The 22,307-nt window shown below is 38.6% G+C and overlaps 1 protein-coding gene and 1 long non-coding RNA gene across 11 annotated transcripts in view; one reads left to right on the forward strand and one right to left on the reverse strand.

Moving 5' to 3' along the window:
* The window catches only part of Morc1 (MORC family CW-type zinc finger 1), a 148,249-nt gene that overhangs the window by 76,940 nt on the left and 49,002 nt on the right, over positions 1-22,307 (forward strand). For both annotated transcript variants that reach the window (XM_078044264.1, XM_078044265.1), the window contains exons 15-18: positions 2,429-2,557; positions 4,573-4,678; positions 9,351-9,489; positions 22,162-22,227. In XM_078044264.1, the coding sequence (XP_077900390.1) occupies positions 2,429-2,557; positions 4,573-4,678; positions 9,351-9,489; positions 22,162-22,227 (440 nt within the window). The remainder of the gene's footprint in view (positions 1-2,428; positions 2,558-4,572; positions 4,679-9,350; positions 9,490-22,161; positions 22,228-22,307) is intronic.
* The window catches only part of LOC144376417 (uncharacterized), a 43,370-nt gene continuing 35,762 nt past the window's right edge, over positions 14,700-22,307 (reverse strand). For 2 of the 9 annotated variants that reach the window (XR_013436890.1, XR_013436883.1), the window contains 4 exons: positions 21,665-21,728; positions 21,381-21,442; positions 18,182-18,262; positions 14,700-15,073 (listed from right to left, as the gene is read on the reverse strand). This is a non-coding gene — a long non-coding RNA (uncharacterized LOC144376417). Of the gene's footprint in view, positions 15,074-16,533; positions 16,973-18,181; positions 18,972-21,380; positions 21,443-21,660; positions 21,729-22,307 lie in introns of all 9 variants that reach the window. The other 7 variants (XR_013436891.1, XR_013436884.1, XR_013436889.1 and 4 more) reach the window with 6 other exon arrangements.

Genomic DNA, 22,307 nt, shown 5'->3' on the forward strand with positions numbered 1-22,307 from the left:
TCTTTTTCAGAGACAGTTTCTGTTGGTTTTATTTTTTTTCTTTTGAATGAACTCTATTGCCCTCAAATATCTTGTGTGTTTTTTGCTGTTATTTGTAAGCTGTACTTTGAATCTGATAAGTTGTAACTCTGGAAATCAGATTCTCACTATTCCATACTAATGTTTGCTTTTTTGTTGTTATTAAAAAAAATTATTATAGACAATCTCTGTGTAGCTTGAGATGTAAACTCCAGAATTCCAAAACAGTTATATTAAGTTCTGTTCATTCACTTTTTGTCTAGGTGGTGAAACACATTTCTGGTGTCTCTTACTCCCAGAATCCTAGAGGTTCTGTTTTTTAAAGTGCCTTCATATTTAGTCTATAATGATGTTGATCCTGTAAGTCAAGTTCTTGTCATCACTCACTCTATGGGTAATAAAACTTGGTGGCTTGCCCACTACAACTAATGTGTGACAGAGCCAACACTCATTTCCATATGTCTTTTAACTCGGTAGAACCCCTGCCTTGATGTAGTAAAGACCAAGGGTTAATATGGAAGTCAGGGAAGCAGAGCCTCAGATTCCAGAGTAGTGCACCAGCATCTGCTGTGCAGAGAGGGGAAGTGTGAGGTGGACTAAAACCAAATACGGAGCCAAGAGCTGAAACTGAGAGTTGGAACTGAAAGCAGAAAAAGCAGAATACAAAGGAGAATTTGGGGCCAAGAGCAGCTTGGAATTCTCTAAGGAGACAAGACCAGAAGAAATTTGTGAGGTTTGTTTTCAGTCCAGACCAACAAGTATGTCCATTTTGAAAGCTGAGATTTTCCTCTACTGGTCTTAAAAGTACATAGCATTCTGGGCCTGAATTTTAGCAGGAATAGGAAGGTCACTTATTTGTGTTTTTCATGAATTACACAGTCATATATCAAAGTATTTCAATGGTGACACAATTTTATGTATTTCTAGGTTTGCCTTTCAGAACACACTTTTGAAATTTGGACATTGATGAAAATGATCTGTATCTATCACATTTCAAGAGCTCGGTAGCCACATGGCTTTGTGGTTAGTGGTTACCATATTGGATAGATCAGCAAAGATGGATTCTCTTTGTCTAAAAAAAAGAGGGGAGGGAAGCTTTTTCAAGTAATACATGCACGTGTAAAATTACTGAAAATATTCAAAAAAGTGAAAAATAAAAGTGTTTTCCCTTGACTTCTCTTAGCTTCTTTTTTTTTCTCTAATGATATCTACTATTAAAACTTTCTTTTGTATATCAGGTGCATACATGACTGTGTAACAATGAATTCCACTATCAGGTATAGTTAATGCACTAATAAAAGAAACTTTTTTTGCATCTCTTTAGGAAAGTATATTCATAACAATTTTTTATGTATATGCTTTATCTATGTGTGTGTATGTACACACACACACACACACACACACACACACACACACACACACACGGGATTGAATCCATGGGTGCTTTACCACAGAAGGACATCCCAGCACTTATTTTTTATTTTGAGACAGGGTTTCACTAGTTGCCCAGACTGGCCTCAAACTTGGGATCCTTCTGCCTCAGCCTCCCAAGTTGCTGGGATTACAGGCGTGCACCACCTTACTCAGTTTGTATATGCTTTCCATGAGTTAAAAAAGTTTATTATGTTGGGAATAGTGTTTTATATCTTGTTTTAAAAAATTTAAACTGTATCTGGAAGCTTTTGGTGCAGTACTACACATATTGTATCTTCCTCTTATTAAAGGGTGCCCAGTGTTCCATTGTTTGGAAATGGAACGTATCAGTTCTCTATTCATAGGCTTTTATAATATTTCTAGTTTTTCCCCAAACAATGCTGTAATATATTCCTAACTGTAAACTTGTTAGATCAAAGGATAAGAGCACAGCTTCTCAAAGAAGTCTCTACAATGGTCTTGTAAAGTGTGATGTTTCTAAGCAAGGAGGGTATATAGAGTTTGGGACTAGGGTAGGGCACAAATAATGAAAACTGGAAAGAAAAGGAACCAGAGTTAATAAAAGATAAAGAAACTCTGGCTCTGTGTGGGAATAATAAATATTTGTATCAATAATTTTAAAAGTGGCCCTTAAAATTTAATTAGTACATTCCTTCCTAGGAATGACTAAGAATAATACTTTAAATGTCAATATGCTGAATTGTAATTCAGTAAAAAAATTGTAACTGCTATTGTCTTTAGTTTTATTGTAAAGACAGTGTACATTCCTTGTAAGTAATTTGAAAAATTCAAAAAAGTATAAATTAGAAAACATTTCATCTATAACATCACCACTTAGAGAACCACTATTAGTATATGATATTTTTGCCTGTGTATGTTTTCACAAAGCTGAGATCATATGTGTTTATATCCAAACATCTTGATAATGTTGATTTTATTTTCTTTCGTTATTCTTTGCCTGCTTTCATTGTTTTAGGTAACAGAAATCTAACATCATTTTGGAATGAATTTGGATACCAACGTAGCAAGGACATGGAGACATCTTTAGATTCTCTTCAATATCAAAGAAGACAAGCCATGGCCATCCCATTCATGGTACAGTGTGGTATGTATTTAATTCCATTCTAGTTAGCAAATACTAATGAATATCTAAATACGCAAGTCATGGTGTTAAGAAATGGTGGATTAGGGAGACGAAGATGGGTAAGCCATGGTCTTTGCTCTCAGGGAGGTTACAGTCTAGAAGAGAGGTTAAAATAATTGTAGTAGGGGAAAAGTAAGTTGGACAGTTGGGTCTTAAACCTCAACTAAATCAAGCTAGACAATACCAGTGCCTTGCTGGCCTCAGCTCCAAGACTTCTCCCTGGTTGGGTACTTCCTCCTTCACCATAGACAGGAATTAGTATCAGGTATACATTTCATCTTGAATATTTATGGTGGAGTCATAGAAACAGCCATTTTTCTATTTTTAATATGTAGTACTCAGTCTAATTCACAACAAGGACTACTTTGTAATTGTCAGCTAGATGCATAAATAATGACTAAATAATCAAAGACAAAAATATTATGTTGGATAGTATGTTATAGGGCCTTGAATTCTAGGATGTTTTAATTTTGATAAGTAATAAGGAAGTATTGGGCATTTTTCAATGGAATAATTGAATTTTCAATGGAAGAATTTTTCACTGAGCACTTGGTCTGCTTTCTAGCTATGAACAAAGTGTTATGGAATTGAGGACAGTATATATTCTTTGGCAAACAGTTCGATAAAGAAAATAGACAAGCAAACACTAAAGACCCCGATAGCATGTAAAACTTCATAGAAGTCTTGGCACAGTGCCAGGGGCACCTCCCCCAAATCCTTTGCCTGGGTGGACCCATCTAGCAAGGTGGAACTTGTGTGTAAGTCACCTCGGTAAAGGGTGATTTGTGGAGGGTCAGACAAAGGGAAGAGTCACATCTCTGAGGATCTTTTGTAATCTAAGATCCATATGAGAAATTGTAAATGTATGAATAAGACTTTAGAGGAACACATGAAACAGATATTTAGAAGGGTCTGACTGAGGAAATCAATGAAAGTATCTGACAACCTATCAGATGATAATAATGGCTAACAATTACTTTATATAGTTTTGATGTGTCAGGTACTGTTAGAATTTTACTGTAGTACCTGAGGGCTGGATGCAACAGGGAAAATATTTGTCCTCTCAAAGGCTCAGTTTCTTCATTTATAGAATGAGACTAGTACTTGTAGTTCCATTTTGGAGGTGTTGTGAGAATAATATGCATTAATAAGTGTGAAGTTTCGTAACCCTTAGGAAGGTCTTTAGCAATGTCAATTTTTATCATCAACATCATTATGCCATTTAACCTTTAATAACCTTTTTGGATAGGTGCTAATGTTAATCCTTTTCACAGACCACCATACTGAACATAGAGAAGTTAAGCCATTTGTCCAAGATCATAGAAATAGTAAGAGCTGGAGCTATTCAGGTTTTAAACCACCATGCAAACTGTCCCTGCTGTAGATGAACAAATACAGGTTATTAATCCAATAGCAAGTAGCACTGTGTCAAGAGGGAATCCAGGTAGATTTAAGTGTAACCTAGAGAGAGTGATGTACCCTGGCCTACAGGCCAACAGGGTCTGTTAGGGGATATGGAGAATCAGAAACTTCATACTGAGACTGGAATAAGAACAAAGGAAAGTACAGAAGAAGAAAATGCATAAATGACTTAGAGGCCTTGATTTTCCTTTGTTAGTCTTGTGGTTGGCTACAGCAAGTGGTGGTGTCAACAAATGGGGAAGAGGCCGGAGGAAATGGGAGAGTCAGGGTCACTGGGATTCGTAATGTGGTTTAAGAAGAGGTAGAGTGGAATCTATTAAGGTTCTTCTGGCTAAAAGTAGCAGAATCCAACTGGAAAGAACTGAAGCCATAGTATTAATAGTAATAACGACAGTTCTTGATAGAAGCTTAAAGTAACTCATAGAATTCATCAAGCAAAGTGATGTGAGATGAGGGATTCTCTACTTTGGTGGATGTAAACTTGACAGATTTCTGTGACAGATTCATTTCTGATATGGTCTCTTGTGTGTGTGTGATTTTGTTTTGCTTATCAGATCTTTGCCTTAAATGGAGAGTCTTGCCTTCCTCTATGAATTATCAGGAAAAAGAATTTCATGACATGTGGATTTGTGCTAATAATCCTAACCTCTTGGAAAACAGGTAGTTTTTTTTAAAAAAGTTCTTTGTCCCTGTTTATTTCCTGAAGTCCATATTATGAAACTGGAAAATGTCAGTGATAGATTTTAGCTTAGAAGCTGGTCTCTCGTTGAACTCTTTCTAGCCCCTAGCTACTTGTGAAAAGATTATTTTGTTAAGTGTGCTTTTCTACTGGATGAAAGCGATCTGGATGTGGCAATCTGTACATGTCGGGCATGCAGTTCTGCACTTCCACAGGCAGAGGCTGCAGGCTCCTGAGTTCTGCCTTCCAGTTCATTTCCCACACAGCATACAACCTGATCGCACAGGAGTCTGACCCAGGGTGTGTATCCAGGGACATTAAACTGATAGACCATGTGCCTTTCCTATTTAAGTCGTATATTGATTTCATTGCTTCATGCTCTTAGAGAAAGAAGTTTAGACTAAAACAGGAAAAAGACTGATTAAATATTGATGAATGTCAATGTTATTACAAGCCCTTTTAGATTAATATTCTTTCCCTAGGGGAGAAAAGAACTAGTACTCCCCTTTAACAAAGGCACCCCTAACTCAAACATTGCTTCCACACAATCTAAGTCCACATAAGTGGATCAATATTGCTAATATAGACATTAGGGTAATAATTCCTGTGTGGTTATTTTTATCCAGCTCTGAAAAAAAGAGCAAATGTTTTTTTTAAAAAAATAGTACATATCTAGTAACTTCTGTTAAACCCTTTCTGCCTAGAGTCTCCTGGTTCGTCATGTTTATAGAATGAAGGAAAATGTCAGGGGGTACAAGGGCTTTTATATTTCACATGACCTGGAAGTTTTTCACTCTCCCTTTCTTGTTTTGAAAATTGACCTTTGTTTTCCCAAGTAAAATTTGTCACAGAACTGAAATACATACAACAGATAGATGCAGAACTAGTTGAATGGGAGGCTGGAAACTGAGGACCAGAGGTAGCCACTTCCCATTTCTGTCCCCTACTCTCTACAGAAGGCTGAGTGCTCCAGGGAACATGACTCTGAGACACACATCTAGTTTCACTTCTTCATTGAGAAACTTCAGAATCAAAGCCCAGACTTGTGCCTAAGACAGCTGTTCATGTGCCCTGACCAGGATCCTTTGACTATTATTCTACTCTGAGTGTGCATCCCCCTAAGGAAGGTGACCAGGATCACCATCAACTTGACCATCAACTTGACTCCATCCCTAACTTGACACTTAAATGTCTCCTAATAACAACACAGCATTGGCTCAGTTTCAATATTTAGAATAATTAATGATATTAATCACTTGCCATGAGCTAAGAACTTTTCACAGAGCCTACGATTATATTTAGAGTCCAAACTCTGGGGCCAGACTGCCCAGGGTTCGACTCCCAGCTCCACCGGCTCATGAAACCTGATCAAATAAAATAAGGAACCTCTCTTTATCTTGGCTTCCTCTTTCTTAGAATGGGATATAATAAAGAATCTCAGTGCATTTTCTCCAAGTCCTGTGATTCACTTATCAGGACAATCTACTGAACCTGGCCTTTTGCAGGGGACTCGGAGAGGGGCTTGATAACAGACGGCCAGGATTGAGGCTGCTCCCACAGATTTAACCCCGTAGCTGTGACTTTGACCAATCTGGGGTGTTGCCAGCCTCACCGAACAGTCCTTTACAGCTTCCTTTATTTACAGTTTACCATGGTCCCTGAATTGGCTCATTCTCATCCTCTTCTTTGAAATATAGGAATGCCACTGCAGAACTTTGTAGAATAAGTTTCAAAGCTACATTAATCGTCTCTTACACATCAGAATAACGCCACTTGTGAAGAGAGAGGCAAGACAAATTTAGTTGTGTTGACAGAAAACTAACAGACTTTAAAATATATAAAATGCAAAAGTGTTTATAATTTTTAAAGTTCTTGTTTCTTTAAATACACCAACATAATATTGACCATCTGTATTTCATTTCCACTGAAGATTGTGATAAAAATATTCATAAAGTGGCAGAAGAGATTTAGGGGAGATGTAAAGAAAAACTGATTCGATTCCATTGTATTCATTCAAAGATTCGGGGATATAATGAAATTTTAGTATACAATACAACCCATACATATTTTTAAATATCTTTTTCAAAATTACTTTTGAAGTTAATTGAGAGCACTTAAATGTCTCCTGGGGAGAAAAGAATTAGTCTGGTGCCCTCAGTCAGTCCTCTATTTCAATATGGTAGACTGGGCCTTGCTTCTGCTAAGGTATGCCTTGAAATATTCCCTGAGTCATATGTACCATTAGATTTAAATAGGTAATGTAAAATAAGTGCATTAAATTGATGAGGAGTGAAGTAAAGCTGTTTATTAGACAACATTGTATGAGTACAGGAACAGAGTAATGAGGTGAAAAGTGGCATTGTCTGTATTTACAGAAAATATAGCTTGTTGTCAGTAGTTAATTGCCACTCGTCACAGGCTCGGTGGGAATAAAGAGCATTTGTTTTTTTTTTTTAAGCAATACAAAAAGTTTATTAAATAATAATAAAGAGCATTTGAATAAACAACGTCCATGTTGTTGGAACAGAACTTGGATCAGAAACAGAATAAGTTCTTTTATAAGTCTATGAACTTTCTCAGAGAAGAAAACAGGTGTGCTGAGAAAGGTTCAGTGCCTGGCCCAGGATTCCTCTTTAGCGCTGGACTGGAAGCCAACGTTCCGATGCAGAATCTATATATACTCTTTCTGCCTTACCAGTCTCTCTCAGAAAGCATCCTTTTACATTTCAGGAAGCCCAGTTCCATTTAAATACTTTCTAGTGACCAAAATACACCATTTTTACAAGTGGTAGTATTCAGGGTCAATAACCTGGACAGGGTAAAACGGAGACATTCTTTTTCAAACCACCAAAGCCTCATTTTGTTTTCTACTTTGAGCACAGAGCAAGGCTGGGTATTGTTATCACAGTGCCTGAGAAATAGGTATCAGTACACTTTCATTACGTTCATGCTATGCATTTATTTGCATTGAAAATAGGAATCATTTTACCAGCAGGGTAAAAATGATGCCTTTTATTTGGCTGAACCAAAAAAAAAAGTCTCATTTTTGAAAAGGATGTTAAAAAACATCTGTGGGTTGTATTGCATATCCCAAATTATATTATTTTCAAAAATAAATTTTAAATGAAGACAATTGAATGGGCTTAATTTTAATAAAATACTTGAGTTTTTCTTTTATGAATTAAAACTTACTGTTGCTGCAAGTTTCTTTTCTCAAATGAAATAGAAGTTTATGTAAGTACCACCCCACAGATGTCTTCAAATCCACACTATGGGTGGCCGTATATATAGTAGTTGTCCCTAGAATTTGTTTACCTAGCACCTTTCTTTGAAAGTAACAATAATAGCAAACACCATATGTGGGTGAACTAAGTGTTTGGTTTTTTTTTTTCACAGTAGTACGTGAATTTGATTGTCATTTCTCACTCTTCTCAGTTGGTAGAGGGCAAGAAAAATATATGCTGTAGCCCCGAAAAACAGAGAAATGGCAGTTTTCATTTGCTGAAAGGCCTTCTTCCTGTTCTCACCATCTTCTTTCCTAGCACAACATACATGCATTTTTCTACAAACTTTGACCTTTCCTCCTCTTTTTGGTAACCAAGTGAACCTCCCACCACCTCTCACCTATCAATAATAGAAAACTCCTTAACCTAGAATTTGACCAAGACCTGACCTCAGCATTTTACCCTCCTCCTGCTCATCCCCTGCTATGCCCTGTGTCCAGTGGGAAATGAACTTGCTGTCCATGTCAAGCCTTGGTACCAAGGTGAACAAAATAAAGCCTCTTGAACAGTTTGGCTAATTCAGTTTCCCAGAATATAGTCACAAAAGCAAAGGTAAGGAGGAAAAATGGCCTCAAACCTCCCAAACATATGTCTCTCTCTCTCTCTCTCTCTCTCTCTCTCTCTCTGTCTGTCTCTCTCTCTCTGTCTGTCTCTCTCTCTCTCTCTTTTGTAACCATAATGAGGAAAGTACTTACACACAGAATGCTACCTGAATCTAGTACAGAGGCTGGGAGGTAGGGTGACTACCAAGTGCAGACACTGACAGCAGCAGAGTGTTAGAGTGTTAGGGAAGCATGCTGTACCCAGGCCATCGGAACCATTTGGTGACAGGTCTGAAGTCTCAGGACACCCCCACACCCTGCCCTGCCCAGACTAACATCTCATACTGCGTCACAGGTCTTCTCAGTGATCCTGAGTCACCAAACAAAGGATTCGTGTGTTTCATAGGCAGAATTAATTGATATATTTTAGAGAGAGATATATATTTCTACCCTCGATTTTTTGCGGGGGTGGAGGAAGTGTTTGGCAGTAATGAGATAAAGCTCAATGATCCAAAAAACATTTTTGTAAAAGCCCTCATTTCATAATAATGTGGGATAAGTGAAGCATTAGCAAAATAATGAATAGTCTCCCATCTTCCTAAATATATGCTACCCTCCTCCTTTTCCATTTAGCTTTTTTCCATGTGAATTGGGAATATAAGGTCCTATGTTACCTAAAGTCATCAATATAGTGATCTTTGTTTGCATTTGATCTTTGAAGACATGACAGAAAATATAATTCCTTGCTGAAGTAAACCATCTTTCATAGACAATAGAGAGCTTTGCATTTTCTCCTGATGTTAATTTTTTACTTGTTGATTCTGAAGTTGTCGGCAGGTAGAACGTCTGCCTTGCATCCCCCTGGGCACCATGAGCACAGTATTACCATCAAAAAATGAGAAAGAGAAGCAACTTAGAGAGTCGGTCCTAAGGTATCAAAATAAACTGGCAGAACAGCAGTCACAGGTGAGCTGTAATGAACTCTTTACAAATTCAAGTGTGACTCTTGAGCTGTTGGTTTCATATGTGCAAATTGACTAGTGTGGTTTATTCAAGAAAAATGTGTAGGCTCTTTTTTTCTTCCTTTTGTTATTTTCTTTTAATTTTTGATCTAAGAACTATTCCAGAGAGTGAGCCCAAAGAAAGGTAGAGAGTTCTATAAAAAAAAAAAAAAAGAAACAACTTTGCACATGTGATACCTAAGCTTCTCTATGCAACAACAATGCCTGTGAGGAGCAGGAACATTTATTTTTACTTTGTAGCTGCAGGTGAAGTTTCATAGAGTTCAGCCAGCATGTCCAAGGTCACCTGGTCAAGATGGGGACATGAATCTGTATGATTCCAAAGGTTAGGCTATTTCTGTTTCACTAAGATTCTTTCCTGAGGGTGGACATTTTTAGGTAAAGAGCTCTTTTAAACAATATTAGCCTATTAACACAGAAAGACAAGGTCATATTTATTTGTTAAGAAATCTCAATAAATAAAACATTAGTATTAATAAACATGGGTAAGTGTAATAGTTTCTGGTGACATGTAGAAAAATTGTTTTGTTTTCTTAATAAAGTAATTATGTCTCTGTTTATTTTATAGAGTTAGCATCCAAATTCAGTGTTTTCAACTTTATTATGTATAGCCTGTCAGCTTTTTCAAATAGCACTTGAGCTGGTCAGCAGCATATGTCCAAACGTGTAGACTCCTCTGCAGAGGTCAGGAAATAAAAGGCTCATTAGAATAGAAAATTCTGTGATGGAGCTGGAGTCAAGGCCCCCAGTCTTTCTGGACTCTTCCAAGGTAAAGAGTTCTACCTTCATATCTCTTACACCTGGTGAGAGATCTGAGGTGCAGGTCAGACACACCTGACCCTCCTTTAGCAGGGATCTTGGTCTGTCTTGGAAAGATCCTGAGAACCTCTTTGGAAACATTTTCTGAGCACTCCCACATCCAGACAATAGCTAAACTTTCTATACGAAGTGGACATTGGTTTGGTAACAGAAGTCAGAGGTAAAGTTATTACAGCCTGAGATTATTGTAATAAAAAGGCAAGTAGCTCAATTCAGATCTTCCCATTCTGGAACATCTTACTTATGTGTAGTTTCTTGTGTGGCTTAGCACTCCTTGCAGCTTTGTAAAGGCATGCAGCCTATCCAGAATTGATTTTACCTTTTGGCTGTCTCTGGATTTTGTTTTTTCCTTTCCTCAAGAGGTCAGAGCGGACCCTTGGATATTAATAGTGTCAATCACGAAGTCTTAATTAGCTTGTTTGTTAAGGTTTGAATGTTTTATTCATCATTGAGGTAGAAATTTTGATGGCAGCTGATGGAATAACAGATTTGGGCCTTCAGTTCCACTCAATCTTTCTTGATAGTTGATTTTTCAGTAAAAATGTAAGCCAAGGTTATAGATTCAGTTTGTTTCAAATGTAACAGTTCAGTTCAAATGTAACAGTTCAGTTACATATCAGTTATGTCCTAGTTCAGAGGACATAAGAATCCTCACTATCCTTCCTTTTCCTTTTGTGAATAAAAAATTTCACAAAATCCATTTGTGAAGATAGCCCTAAAATCTTTAAATACTTTCTCATAATCATTGCCCATAAGTAACCTACCCATAGGCAATCAACTAATTTTGAGGTGGTCACTGATTACAAACTTGTCCTTGTTCCAGGAAAGGCATTGTGGGGAATTCAGAGTAACCCTAATATCAGATTGTACCTTGAGAACAGGGATAGTCTCACCTATACTTACTGAGACTCTGTGTTACCTAAAACAATGCCTGGCACATAGGTAAAACACACATCGGGACAATATACCATCCTCAAAGAAGTTTAAAAATGAGCAATCGCTAATAAGGCAATCTTAGTTCCATACTTGTCTGGTCATACCCGACACTGTAATAGGAATTTGTTATAAGATAGTAAGGGTGCTGTCAAAGAAAGTTCCATAGAGGAGATGGACAGGAACTTATGCCTATTTAGGGTATTTAGGGTAAATAGTCTATTTAGGGTAAATAGAGGGAAACAGACTGAGCTTTCCAGTTGACAACAACATAAAGAAAATCTTGGAAATGAGCACTGATTTTTTTCCTTCATGGAACCAACCTTTCAAATTACCTGCCAAGCTTAAGTGTTTTAAAAATAAACCCAGTACTTATGTGGTGGATCAATCTTTTTAAAACAATGCAATTCTTTATTAAATATGGTCGTTGCTGTATAGGAGATTCTGAAAGGTCACCTTAGTTCCCCTTCACCAAATCTATCAAACTGTTCAAAAACTCTATTTTGATGCTCTCCGCCTGATGCTAGCAAGAGGACTCACAATTATCTGATGCCGTGTGTGGATTTACCATGTTTCTGACTGTCATTCAGGAGAAGTGTTCTTAGGATGTGATATAAGAACAAGTGGGGACGCCAAAAACGTAGAGCTCTGGTTCCGTTCAGGTGCGGTGTAGACAGGTTCAAGTATGGACGAGATGCCTCTGGAAGATCAACCTAGCTCATCACTGTGATCCACTGTGTTTATTGCCCATTCTCTCAAATCAGGAGACCATAAGTTTATGCCATGTATGTTTTGCCCACCTCCACTTCTCTCTTCCTGACTCCCACTACCAGTGACCGCTGGGGAGCGAGCAACAGAAATGACTTAAACCTGCTCACTTTATTGCATACCCTCTTACATTTCAGCTCTGATGGCAGCTGGCATCCTGATTTGGAAAATAAAGGTGGGGTTAGGTAAATCCAAGGTCTTTCTGGATCTCAGGCTTTGTGCTTCTAGGTGTTGTGTCACCAATGCTCGAGAGAGTAGAGTGATGAGAGGAATGGTACTATGGTAATGGGAGTCCCAGCTTGCACACACCTTACCCAGGTGTAGGGATAAAGTCTGACTTCCAGCAGTACCCCCTAAACGCAAATTTAGGATTTGCTTCCCCCCCCCTTTTTTTTGCCTCATTCCAGCCCAATTTGTTCCTAGTCTCACAGGATAAATTCAGACAAAAGGACATAAGAACGTTTACAAAGCAACAAACTAATTTATTGCAAATTGTATTTGTTAAAGGAAATAGCCAAGTTCAGTAAACCTAACAGGAGAGGGCAAACTCAAGAGCTATCACCTGTAGTGCATTTCATAGAGTAAAGGGCTGCCCTCATGCAATTGATAAGCTGTGTCGACAAGTCAAGACCCTCATTATGGGTTGTGCTGCTGAACGACACATTCCAATCTTTCTTTTTCTGAATAGATGACGGAGTAATCTGTGCCTGACTCCACTCGGCTACATTCCTCATTACAAGCCGTTTCTATACTGAGTGACAAGTGCCACCTGCTGGCCAAATAAAGCGTTTCCCTTTTCACTGCGTCACTTGATTGCCTGGCTACTAATTGGCAAATTAACTGGATAATTGTTATTCTGTTTTTCAGTGTATCCAGACAATAACTTAAAAACCTTACAGTGAGTTATAAAACCAACACCTGTGCATTTGAGGACTTTCTCAGTTTTGAGTCACAATTAAGATTTCTCTTCTGCCTTCCATTGTATGACGAGGATGACTGTGCACACAGATTGCAGTTTTAGTCACATTTCATTCAGGATTTTTTTGGTACTACTTAAAATGCATTCGATACTCCTCATCCCAATGAAAAGACCGATCATAACTTCATTTCCTGAATTAAATTACACTATATTGACCCCCATTGAATCTAGGTGATGTTACTAAGTATATATTTGTATAATCAGTCAGTTTGTGCAGAGAATACCTTATTGCTTAGGTATCCCCTAGGCCTTTCTGAGTTAATAGTTCCTAATTAATATTAAGTTGTTATTCCAGTGTTCAGCTCTAATCTGACACACCTTGCCTTTCTAGCTTCACTTTCTTCCACTCTGCATGGTGCTTTTCTGAGCTGCTTTGTGTCCACACACCCCCACACCCCCACCCCACTCCCACCCCGTGATCTCCACTTCTACTCTGAGTGCCTTTGTCCCCACCATTCTTGTCTGTCCTGGCTTCTGGTCCTCCCCAGTCCCTCAAGATCCAAAACCAAAATGCCAAACCCTTACGAAATCTTCTATTTTCCTGTCTGAAAAAACATTTCCTTCTTTTCAATTCTCTTCGTCCTGTGTATGCCCTTCTTAGAGCATGTGTTTACCTTCTACCTGGTATATTATGGCTACTTATGTATCCAGTCCATCTCCTACATTAGACTATAATGGCCCTTTCTTTGAAAATAAAGAATGATTTGGTGGGGGGTGGTGTACTGGGGATTGAACTCAGGGACACTGGGTCAGTGAGCCCTATTTTGTATTTTACTTAGAGACAGGGTCTCACTGAGTTGCTTAGTGCCTCACTTTTGCTGAGGCTGGCTTTGAACTGAGATCCTCCTGCCTTAAACTCCCGAGCCACTGGGATTATGGATGTGTGCTATTGTGCCTGACAAGAATGATTTTTTGTTCATCTGGGTTTTCTCATCAGAATATAGGCCAGGATTTTTCATGTAATACGATTGACCAAACAATGAATGAAGGGTGGAAGGAACAATTTGGTTCATAAAAAATTTGCTTCACAAGACAAACAATTTTTACTTGATCAGATTGGCTGACTACAGGTTAAAACTTACTGACTTTTGCATATATTATTGGAAACCAAAATGTTCTTACATTTGTTCACAATAAAAGAGTTATGTTTGGGATTACAGAGGCTGAATTTGGATTTCATTTGTTATGTTCCCAGCCTTCCCATCAAACGAATATCCCTCATAAAATCCCATGCCTATGGAAAAGGAACTTCAGCAATAGCATCTGATTCTTTTACAGTGCTTATATGGACTCACAAAAAGAAAAATGAAATGGTATAATCTAGCAATTCCCATGTCGGTTGTTTTAGCAGTAAAATGTAGAGCAAAGGCGGCTTGCTGAACTTTTAGCTGTGTGTTTCAAATTGAAATTGCATATTGAGTACAACTTTGTAATGAAGAATGTGAACACATTTTTCCATTTTAGAGTTTAATCTTTTTAATGCGTCATTATTGTGCAGGATGCCGAGATCTCCAATCTGTGTAACTATAGTGACAGATGCCTTTGAAAACATATTTATTCATCCAGAGTACTTTTCAGCCTCCTTACATAAACTGCCATGATCTAAAATTTATGACACCAAAAGACCCTTGTCTAGCAACAGGCTATTATACTCATTGATAGTTGAAATATTTTACTTTATTATTCTTGCTACAAAGATCTCATTCCTCTGTGGTGATACATTGCTTTCCCAAGAGGGATAATGCCTCGTGTGTTCACACTTGTGGGCCCTGGGTTCACGGCATACCAGTTGAGATGGTAAAAGAATTGATGATGATTAATGAGTCCAGAAATCCCCCGAAGGCAAGCATCAGGTGCTGCTCCTCTGCTCTGTGCTTCCCTCCACATCTGGCTCCGCACTGGGCAAGTAAGTACCTAGCAGAAGCTGTTCCACTTCTCAGTTCGAATTGCTTGTCTACATTCTTTCTTACTCATCCCTTCTCAAGTAGTTGATGTCACACTTCCTTGACAGAAGAGCATTTTTAGTTCACTAAAAGAAACCCAGACAGCCCCAGTGTTAGTGGGACGTCACAGCAGCCTGGCTTTTGTGGCATGGTGTGGTTCAGGGAGCCCAAGATATTCTGTCTCTGGTTTCATAAGTCACCTTTTTATCCTGGAGGTGGGGACTGAGGAATACTGTTCACTGTCTGCTCCTGCCTTTCATGGAAGTGACTGAACACTGCTGCTCAAGGCCAAAATGAGTCTGAGTCCAGAGGGGACACAGCCTTTTTCTGAGAAGGTCAGAAACAGCTTTGACAGGGGCCAGCAGTCATGCCACAGTACATCCCTGTCTGCATGCCTCGCATTCCTGCTCACATCAACAGAGACAGAGAGGGGGAGAGAGGTTCCAGTATGTTGCCTGAAATTGTTTTCACTGGAGAGAATATTGATTTGGATTTTAATGCAAATACACCTGTTTGATCTCTGCCCCACAAAAACTCCTGGAGCACCTGAACTATGTGTCCAACCAATTCTCAGCGAGTGTGCATGCCAAGCAAGGAATCTCAGGCTCCCTGGTATCCTGGACGTACTTCAGGGCCTGTTTTCTGACTGCTGAGTAAAATACAGGTATTTGGCTTCCTTCCAAAGCAAGCTACTCCCCAGCATGCCTATGTCCTCCCGCTCTGAGCTTGAATCTTTTTTTTGGGGGGGGTATTAATATTTTTTTTATTGGTTGTTCAAAACATTACAAAGCTCTTGACATATCATATTTCATACATTAGATTCAAGTGGGTTATGAACTCCCATTTTTACCCCAAATACAGATTGCAGAATCACATCGGTTACACATCCATTTTTACATAATGCCCAATTAGTAACTGTTGTATTCTGCTACCTTTCTTGTCCTCTACTATCCCCCCTCCCCTCCCCTCCCATCTTCTCTCTCTACCCCATCTACTGTAATTCATTTCTCTCCTTGTTTTTTTCCCATTTCCCTCACAACCTCTTATATGTAATTTTGTATAACAATGAGGGTCTCCTTCCATTTCTATGCAATTTCCCTTTTCTCTCCCTTTCCCTCCCACCTCATGTCTCTGTTTAATGTTAATCTTTTCCTCCTGCTCTTCCTCCCTGTTCTGCTCTTAGTTGCTCTCATTATATCAAAGAAGACATTTGGCATTTGTTTTTTAGGGATTGGCTAGCTTCACTTAGCATAATCTGCTCTAGTGCCATCCATTTCCCTGCAAATTCCATGATTTTGTCATTTTTTAGTGCTGTGTAGTACTCCATTGTGTATAAATGCCACATTTTTTTATCCATTCATCTATTGAAGGGCATCTGGGTTGGTTCCACAGTCTAGCTATTGTGTGAGCTTGAATCTTGTTTGTCCTAATTTCTCCTCTTACTCAGGACCCAGCTTTGCATTTTGAATTCATTTCAGGAAAGTGGACTTCATGGTTTCTGTTTCAGTTTTGAACTTAAACCCCTTACATCACATCCCTGACTTACCATTGTTAAATCTTTGTCTCCTGGTAATATATGGTTCCTTCCTCTGGCCCAACTCTATAGGACTAAGTGAAATTCAAAACTCAGGTCCTATTTTCCACCTTGAATTTTGCTGATGTGTGTTTAAGACTCCCATTCCTTTGGCTGGTCTTCCCTGACCAGCTCCAGCCTCCTGTGCAGGTGGGAAGACTTCGGACAAATGAGAGGTTTTCATACACCCCTAGAGAATAGGCCAGTGTTCGTCCATGACCTTTGCTCTACAGTGGTCTAGAATCATCTTTCTCCTGTTCAATAGAATCTCAAGAAGGCCCTCTAGATATGAGCTAAGACCACTGTTAATAATTCCTAGCATTTGAAGATAACTAAGTATTGTTTAAATACTTCAGAACCAGGGCAAATCTAAGTCTGGTTTTTGTAGTCTTTTTTATCATCTTGGGGACCACTATTTAAAAAAAAAGAAAACATAGCATTATAAATACAAAGTTGTGATAGGATCATGAAAGAAGTTCGTCTAGGGGAGGGGTACTGAAGTTTAGCTTCATTTGCTTTATGTCGCATCTGCCATTTGTTTCTAAATATGCAATACAATTTGGTTGCCGTGGGATATTTTAATGTACAAAGCAAAGACTTATCGTAATTCTAATTCCCTTTCTTCTTTCCAGTTTCTCCCTCAAGATTTCCATAATTCTGTATATTTCTGGTGAATTCTAAAACTACCTGAATGATTATTATCACTCGACATGTCACATAGATGGAGGAGCTTAAATGAGAAGGCTGAATGGAAGCATTAAATACTAGCACTTAGAATGTGACTCTGTAAAAGGTGCTCTAAGTGTACTGCCTTATTTTATCCTGATGATGGTCATATGGTCGTTTGATTCCTGTTTTATAAATGAGGAAGCTGAGATACAGGGAAGTAATTTGCCAAAGATAAAGTTAGGAACTGCAGAGCCCTGATTTCAACAAGTGCACTCTGACTCCAGACCCAGCCCTCCTGCACTAAACTCTATTTCCTCTCTGGATCAGGTCACATAAACAACTCGGAATAAAGGTAGATTTTACACAGATGATTAATTTTAATTCGCAGCTGTTTAAACTACTGTGTTCTTCTTTGTTCACTTCAGATTGATACTTTTTCTGGGTAGGGAAAGTTGAAAACAGCTAATACTAATCACAATTTTTTTTGAGGAACTCTGTGAATAGTAGGCAGCTTTGGAGAGCAGAGTGGTCACTTTGGAAAGCTGTGCAGAAGGAGTGATGCTCAGGAGCTCGTTGAAGGAGGAAGAAGTTGCAGAAGGCAGAGACAGCATTGGCCTGGTGTCAGGGTACCTGGTTTCAGGTCCTGACTGTGTAGTGTATGAGTTGAGTGACCTCAGGTCTGTCTAAAGTGTCTAGTCCTCCATCATTAAATCACCCCCACCCCCAGGTCTGTAGAAAAAAAGAGGATTAGGCTAGACACTTGCAAGGACCCACCCAAATTTTAGAACCTATGAGCACTGGTTACGCATATCCTATCCTAAGCTATTATTTTAAAAATATCTATAGTTATTAGTATTATTTTGAATGCAAATGTGAGAATAATGGAGCAGGGCAGATCGTTATTTAATTATAGTACATAACTATGTGGATTCCCCTTTGCTCTAATTCTTACCTCTAGGGTAAAGGATGCATGGAAGTAAAACCAGATGTTCTCCTGCATATGTACTGGAGTTTGTATTATAGGCAAGGAATTCTGAAAGAAAAAGAAAATTGAACCTGGGCAATTACATGGGACAGTGGCAGCCATTGTGCTCACACTATTTTGCTCTTTGGGAAGGAGCCTGGGCTTTTACTCTTATGATTTGGAGTAAAAATAAGTTTTTTCCCAGGGTGAGATAAGACCAGCTTCTGCAGCTTTACAGCAAAGGTGCATCTCTATGGTCCCGGATCCCATCCCTCCCTTAGAATGTAAGCACACCCTCTAGAGACCACTGTCCCCAGGGAAGTCCCCCAGGGGCTGTCTCACTGATAATCAGTCATTCATTGAGTTCCAGGATTCACTCCTTTTAGCCCAGGTCTCAAGTTCAGTAAAACGGAATCAGAAAGTATTAACTGCAGAAACACAAAAGTATTCTCTCTCTAGTCCCACACAGCAAGGGTATAGAATTAGAAAGGAGAATCTCCAAGGCTGTGAATCCAGGATTATTGGACCTTCTGTTTAAGAACAACTTCACATGTTTGTAGAAAAGCAGATTCCTGGATCTACACCACATGGACAGAACAAAGACCTCTAGAGCTGCAATTTCAAAATCCGGATTTCTGCCTCTTTCTCTAAATCGTTCACCACAGATATTTCCCTTTCATTCCTGGCTAAAGGATTCCTCAGTTTTTCCTGCTCCAGAGACAGTTCAGTTTATGCAGCTTTCACTGATTCAGTTTGAGATTTATAGGTCTTTTTGAACCTGTAAAGAAATGTAATAGTTTTGGTAAAAGAGTTTATGACAGTCATTTAAAAATAACAGTGATATTTGCAAAATTTCCAGGGTAATTATTCTTTTTTGATATCTGAAAAGATGATGATGATGATAAAAAAGACACTATCATTAGTAAACAGCTACTCATTAAGTATCTGAGACAGAATTTGAAGTAGATTAACTGTTGACAGATTTCTATTTTGCAAAATGCAATCAAAGATGTAAAAATGCATTCCTCAAATTTAAAAATGTGATTTTTTTTAAAAAAACTGCATGTTAAAAATTATAGGCCAACCCCCAAACCGATGCTGAATATCATCATCTATTAGCAGAAATATACTTTAGACGAAAACTCCATTTCTAATTGGAATCAAAGAGCAAATTTTTAGGTAAACTTTTTAACTTTTTTTTAAATTAAGGTCAACTTCATACACTACACTTAACATGCAAATTTATTTTAGTGCACTAATTGTGTATGTATTCCTATGTCCTATGTCAACAGAAGGTGTTTCAATTTAAAAAAAAACTTTTTTTTTTTTTAAATTTTGCTTTGGTCTGTTGTCTTCCGTTCTGCTGCATTATTTAGTTAAGTATGCAAATATGTTTTTACTATTAATATCTGGGCTTTGTGCTAAATCCATTTGGGTTTTATAACTTAAAGGTTCTCATTTAGACCACTTAAACATAAATTTTAGTACTGGTAAATACTGAGAAGTATCGTATTATCTGATCAGACAGTGGAAGAAAAATGTATAGTCATTAGGAAAAATAAAAAAAGGAAAATGTAATCTATCATTACCACCCAGCTAATCCATTCAAGTGGATTGGTTCACTGATTGTGTTAAGGCTCTCATAACCCAATCGTTTCACCTCTGAACTCTCTTGCATTGTCTCACACTTGAGTTTTGGGAGGACACCTTATATCTAAACCATAACAAAGGGTATGAAGAAGCTCTATAAGTTCTAAAAGAGAAAGAATGCTAGGAAAAATCTTTAAGTGAAAAAGTAGGGTGTCGACTGTGTACATAATACACTATCATTTTTCCCTACCCCCAAAGTGGGGAAATTTACATGTAAGTACACATATAAGTATATAATGTATAAACAAATCTCTGGAAAGATAAACTAGAAAGTGGTAGCAGTGGTTATGTGTTGGTGGACTATGAGCTGGGTAAATGCAAAACACAGTGGTAAGGAAATTTCTTTTTAATGTACTTTTAAAATGTTGTCCCAATGTAAATATGTTATCTACATAAACATCTAAAAAGGAAAAATGGCATGAGGGCATAGATGATAAACAGTTAATTCTCTCTTGGGCAACTGGGGTAAGTACTTGGGGTGGATAATTTTTAAACTGAGATTTAAAGAGCAAGTGGAATTTGGCAAGAGGACAGGCTTGTTAAGACCAACCCAGGACGAGGAAATAGATTATCCAGAGGCAGGACAGCATGAAAGTGGACTGTGAAAATGTAATTGGGCCATCAGTGCATGAGGGCAACATGGTGGAGGTGGATGGGCTCAGAAGAGGATTTCGAAAGCCCACCTGCAACTGTTTGAAAACAGTTCGTGTGTTATGCCAGGTGCTGTTAGTCCCACTCAGTAACCCTGCACTGACTGTGTATGCCACTCCTTGTACTATAGAGCAAGTCTCTACCCTCCAGGCTTGTGGTACTCCATCCCAACTGTACATTAGAATCCTTTGGAGAATATGTGAAAGGACTGAGCCAGGCCCCACCCCACATGATTAAATGAAAGTTTCTGATTGTAAGGACATGGCATTGTTTTTCTTTTTTTAAAGGCTTATCAGATGATTCTAATAACATGCATCCAATTTTGAGAATGCTGCTCTTCTCCGCCATTCTCCATCTTCTCTCCCATCCTCTTTATTTTAATGAAAGGAATAACATGGTATATAAAATGGTTGTGGCATGGGGCTAGAGAAATCACTGAACTGGTAGCAGGAAAGGAGGTGATAGGCCTTTAGAAAGGGTGTTGACTTGAGGTCACTGAAAGATTTTGAATTTATAAAAGACTTAAGTGCCGAAATTCACTGATTAGGTATGGGGTGTTGTCTTGATGGACCAAGACAAACTGGGGCCTCTAGTGTGGTTGTCTCAGTGTTTGGTGATGCTGTTAATCAAGAGGGAAGTCAAATTAGGAAGTACTGATTGGGGTGAGTGCATATGCAGAGGTGATATAATGAATTCAGTTTGGAAGTATTGCCTTGAAGCTACCTGCAGGTGTAAGGTACCACTAAGAGGCATTTGAATCTAAGAACACAGAAAAAGACACCATTTCAAAATCTATACAGGCAAACTGCATCAGAAAATTTTTCAACAGAGCATATCCAAACCTTAATTAGAACTAGGACTCCAATTTATGAGGTAAGGTACTTACAAGAGGAGGTAAATGGTCTCTCCTGGAGAATCTGGACATGGAGCTGGACACCACGATGAAGTCTGTGGCCCAGGAAAGGACAAGGGGCATGTCAGAAAGGAAGTACAAGCAGACACCTAACTAGAATCTCACAAGAGCAGAGGACCTGGGCCCAGAGGGCAGGGTCTGCACTACTCCTAAAGGATCTTCTGTGTGTTTTATTAATATCTGATCATCTTAGGGCCATGATGATCACATCCAAATATTTAAAAGGAGTTCCTTTTTTGGAGAGGGCAACTACCTGCCTGTTCCCTAGCTGTGCTTCAGAGTACAGGGCAAACAATGGATGTTGAAGATACAGCAGCATTTCTGTTAGTAGGAAAACAGGTAGAGTCAGTTTACCCTCCGGAGTCCACTGAATCTCAGATCCAGATCTCTGAGCCAGAGAGAGCCGCTGTCAGAGGTCAGGAGTCACTACAGACCCTGGGTCCTACAGGTGGGGAACAGAGGGTCTCAACAGAAGGAAGACAAGGGATGCAGAGGCTGGACAGAGGGAGAGTTTCACACAGATACCCCAAAGTTACTCACAAGACATTTAACCTTCAATGTTTGAACAAACCATCTGATTGTTTTATAATAGTCATTACTAATCAGGACAGCGTTGCAGTACATCTAAAATGTTACAGGTGGGGTGTGTATCTTGACACTTCTTTCACGAATAGAAATACTGAATTACTATAATAAGCCAATTGAAAGTTATTTTTACTTAAATCTGTCTTATTGATTTTTTTCCCCATAAAAGCTTAGATTTATACCAGCGAGTAGGATTGCTGAGTTCACTCCCACCTGCCTTACTTCAACACTTAAGGTGAGTACTTAAAGTAGGTGAGAGCCACTTTTTGTCATATTTTCCTTGTGAAAGATGAGTCTTATCAAGGGCCAAATGTT

This window comes from Ictidomys tridecemlineatus, chromosome 3 (assembly GCF_052094955.1).
Source record: "Ictidomys tridecemlineatus isolate mIctTri1 chromosome 3, mIctTri1.hap1, whole genome shotgun sequence".
In the NCBI taxonomy this organism is placed as follows: Eukaryota; Metazoa; Chordata; class Mammalia; order Rodentia; family Sciuridae; genus Ictidomys; species Ictidomys tridecemlineatus.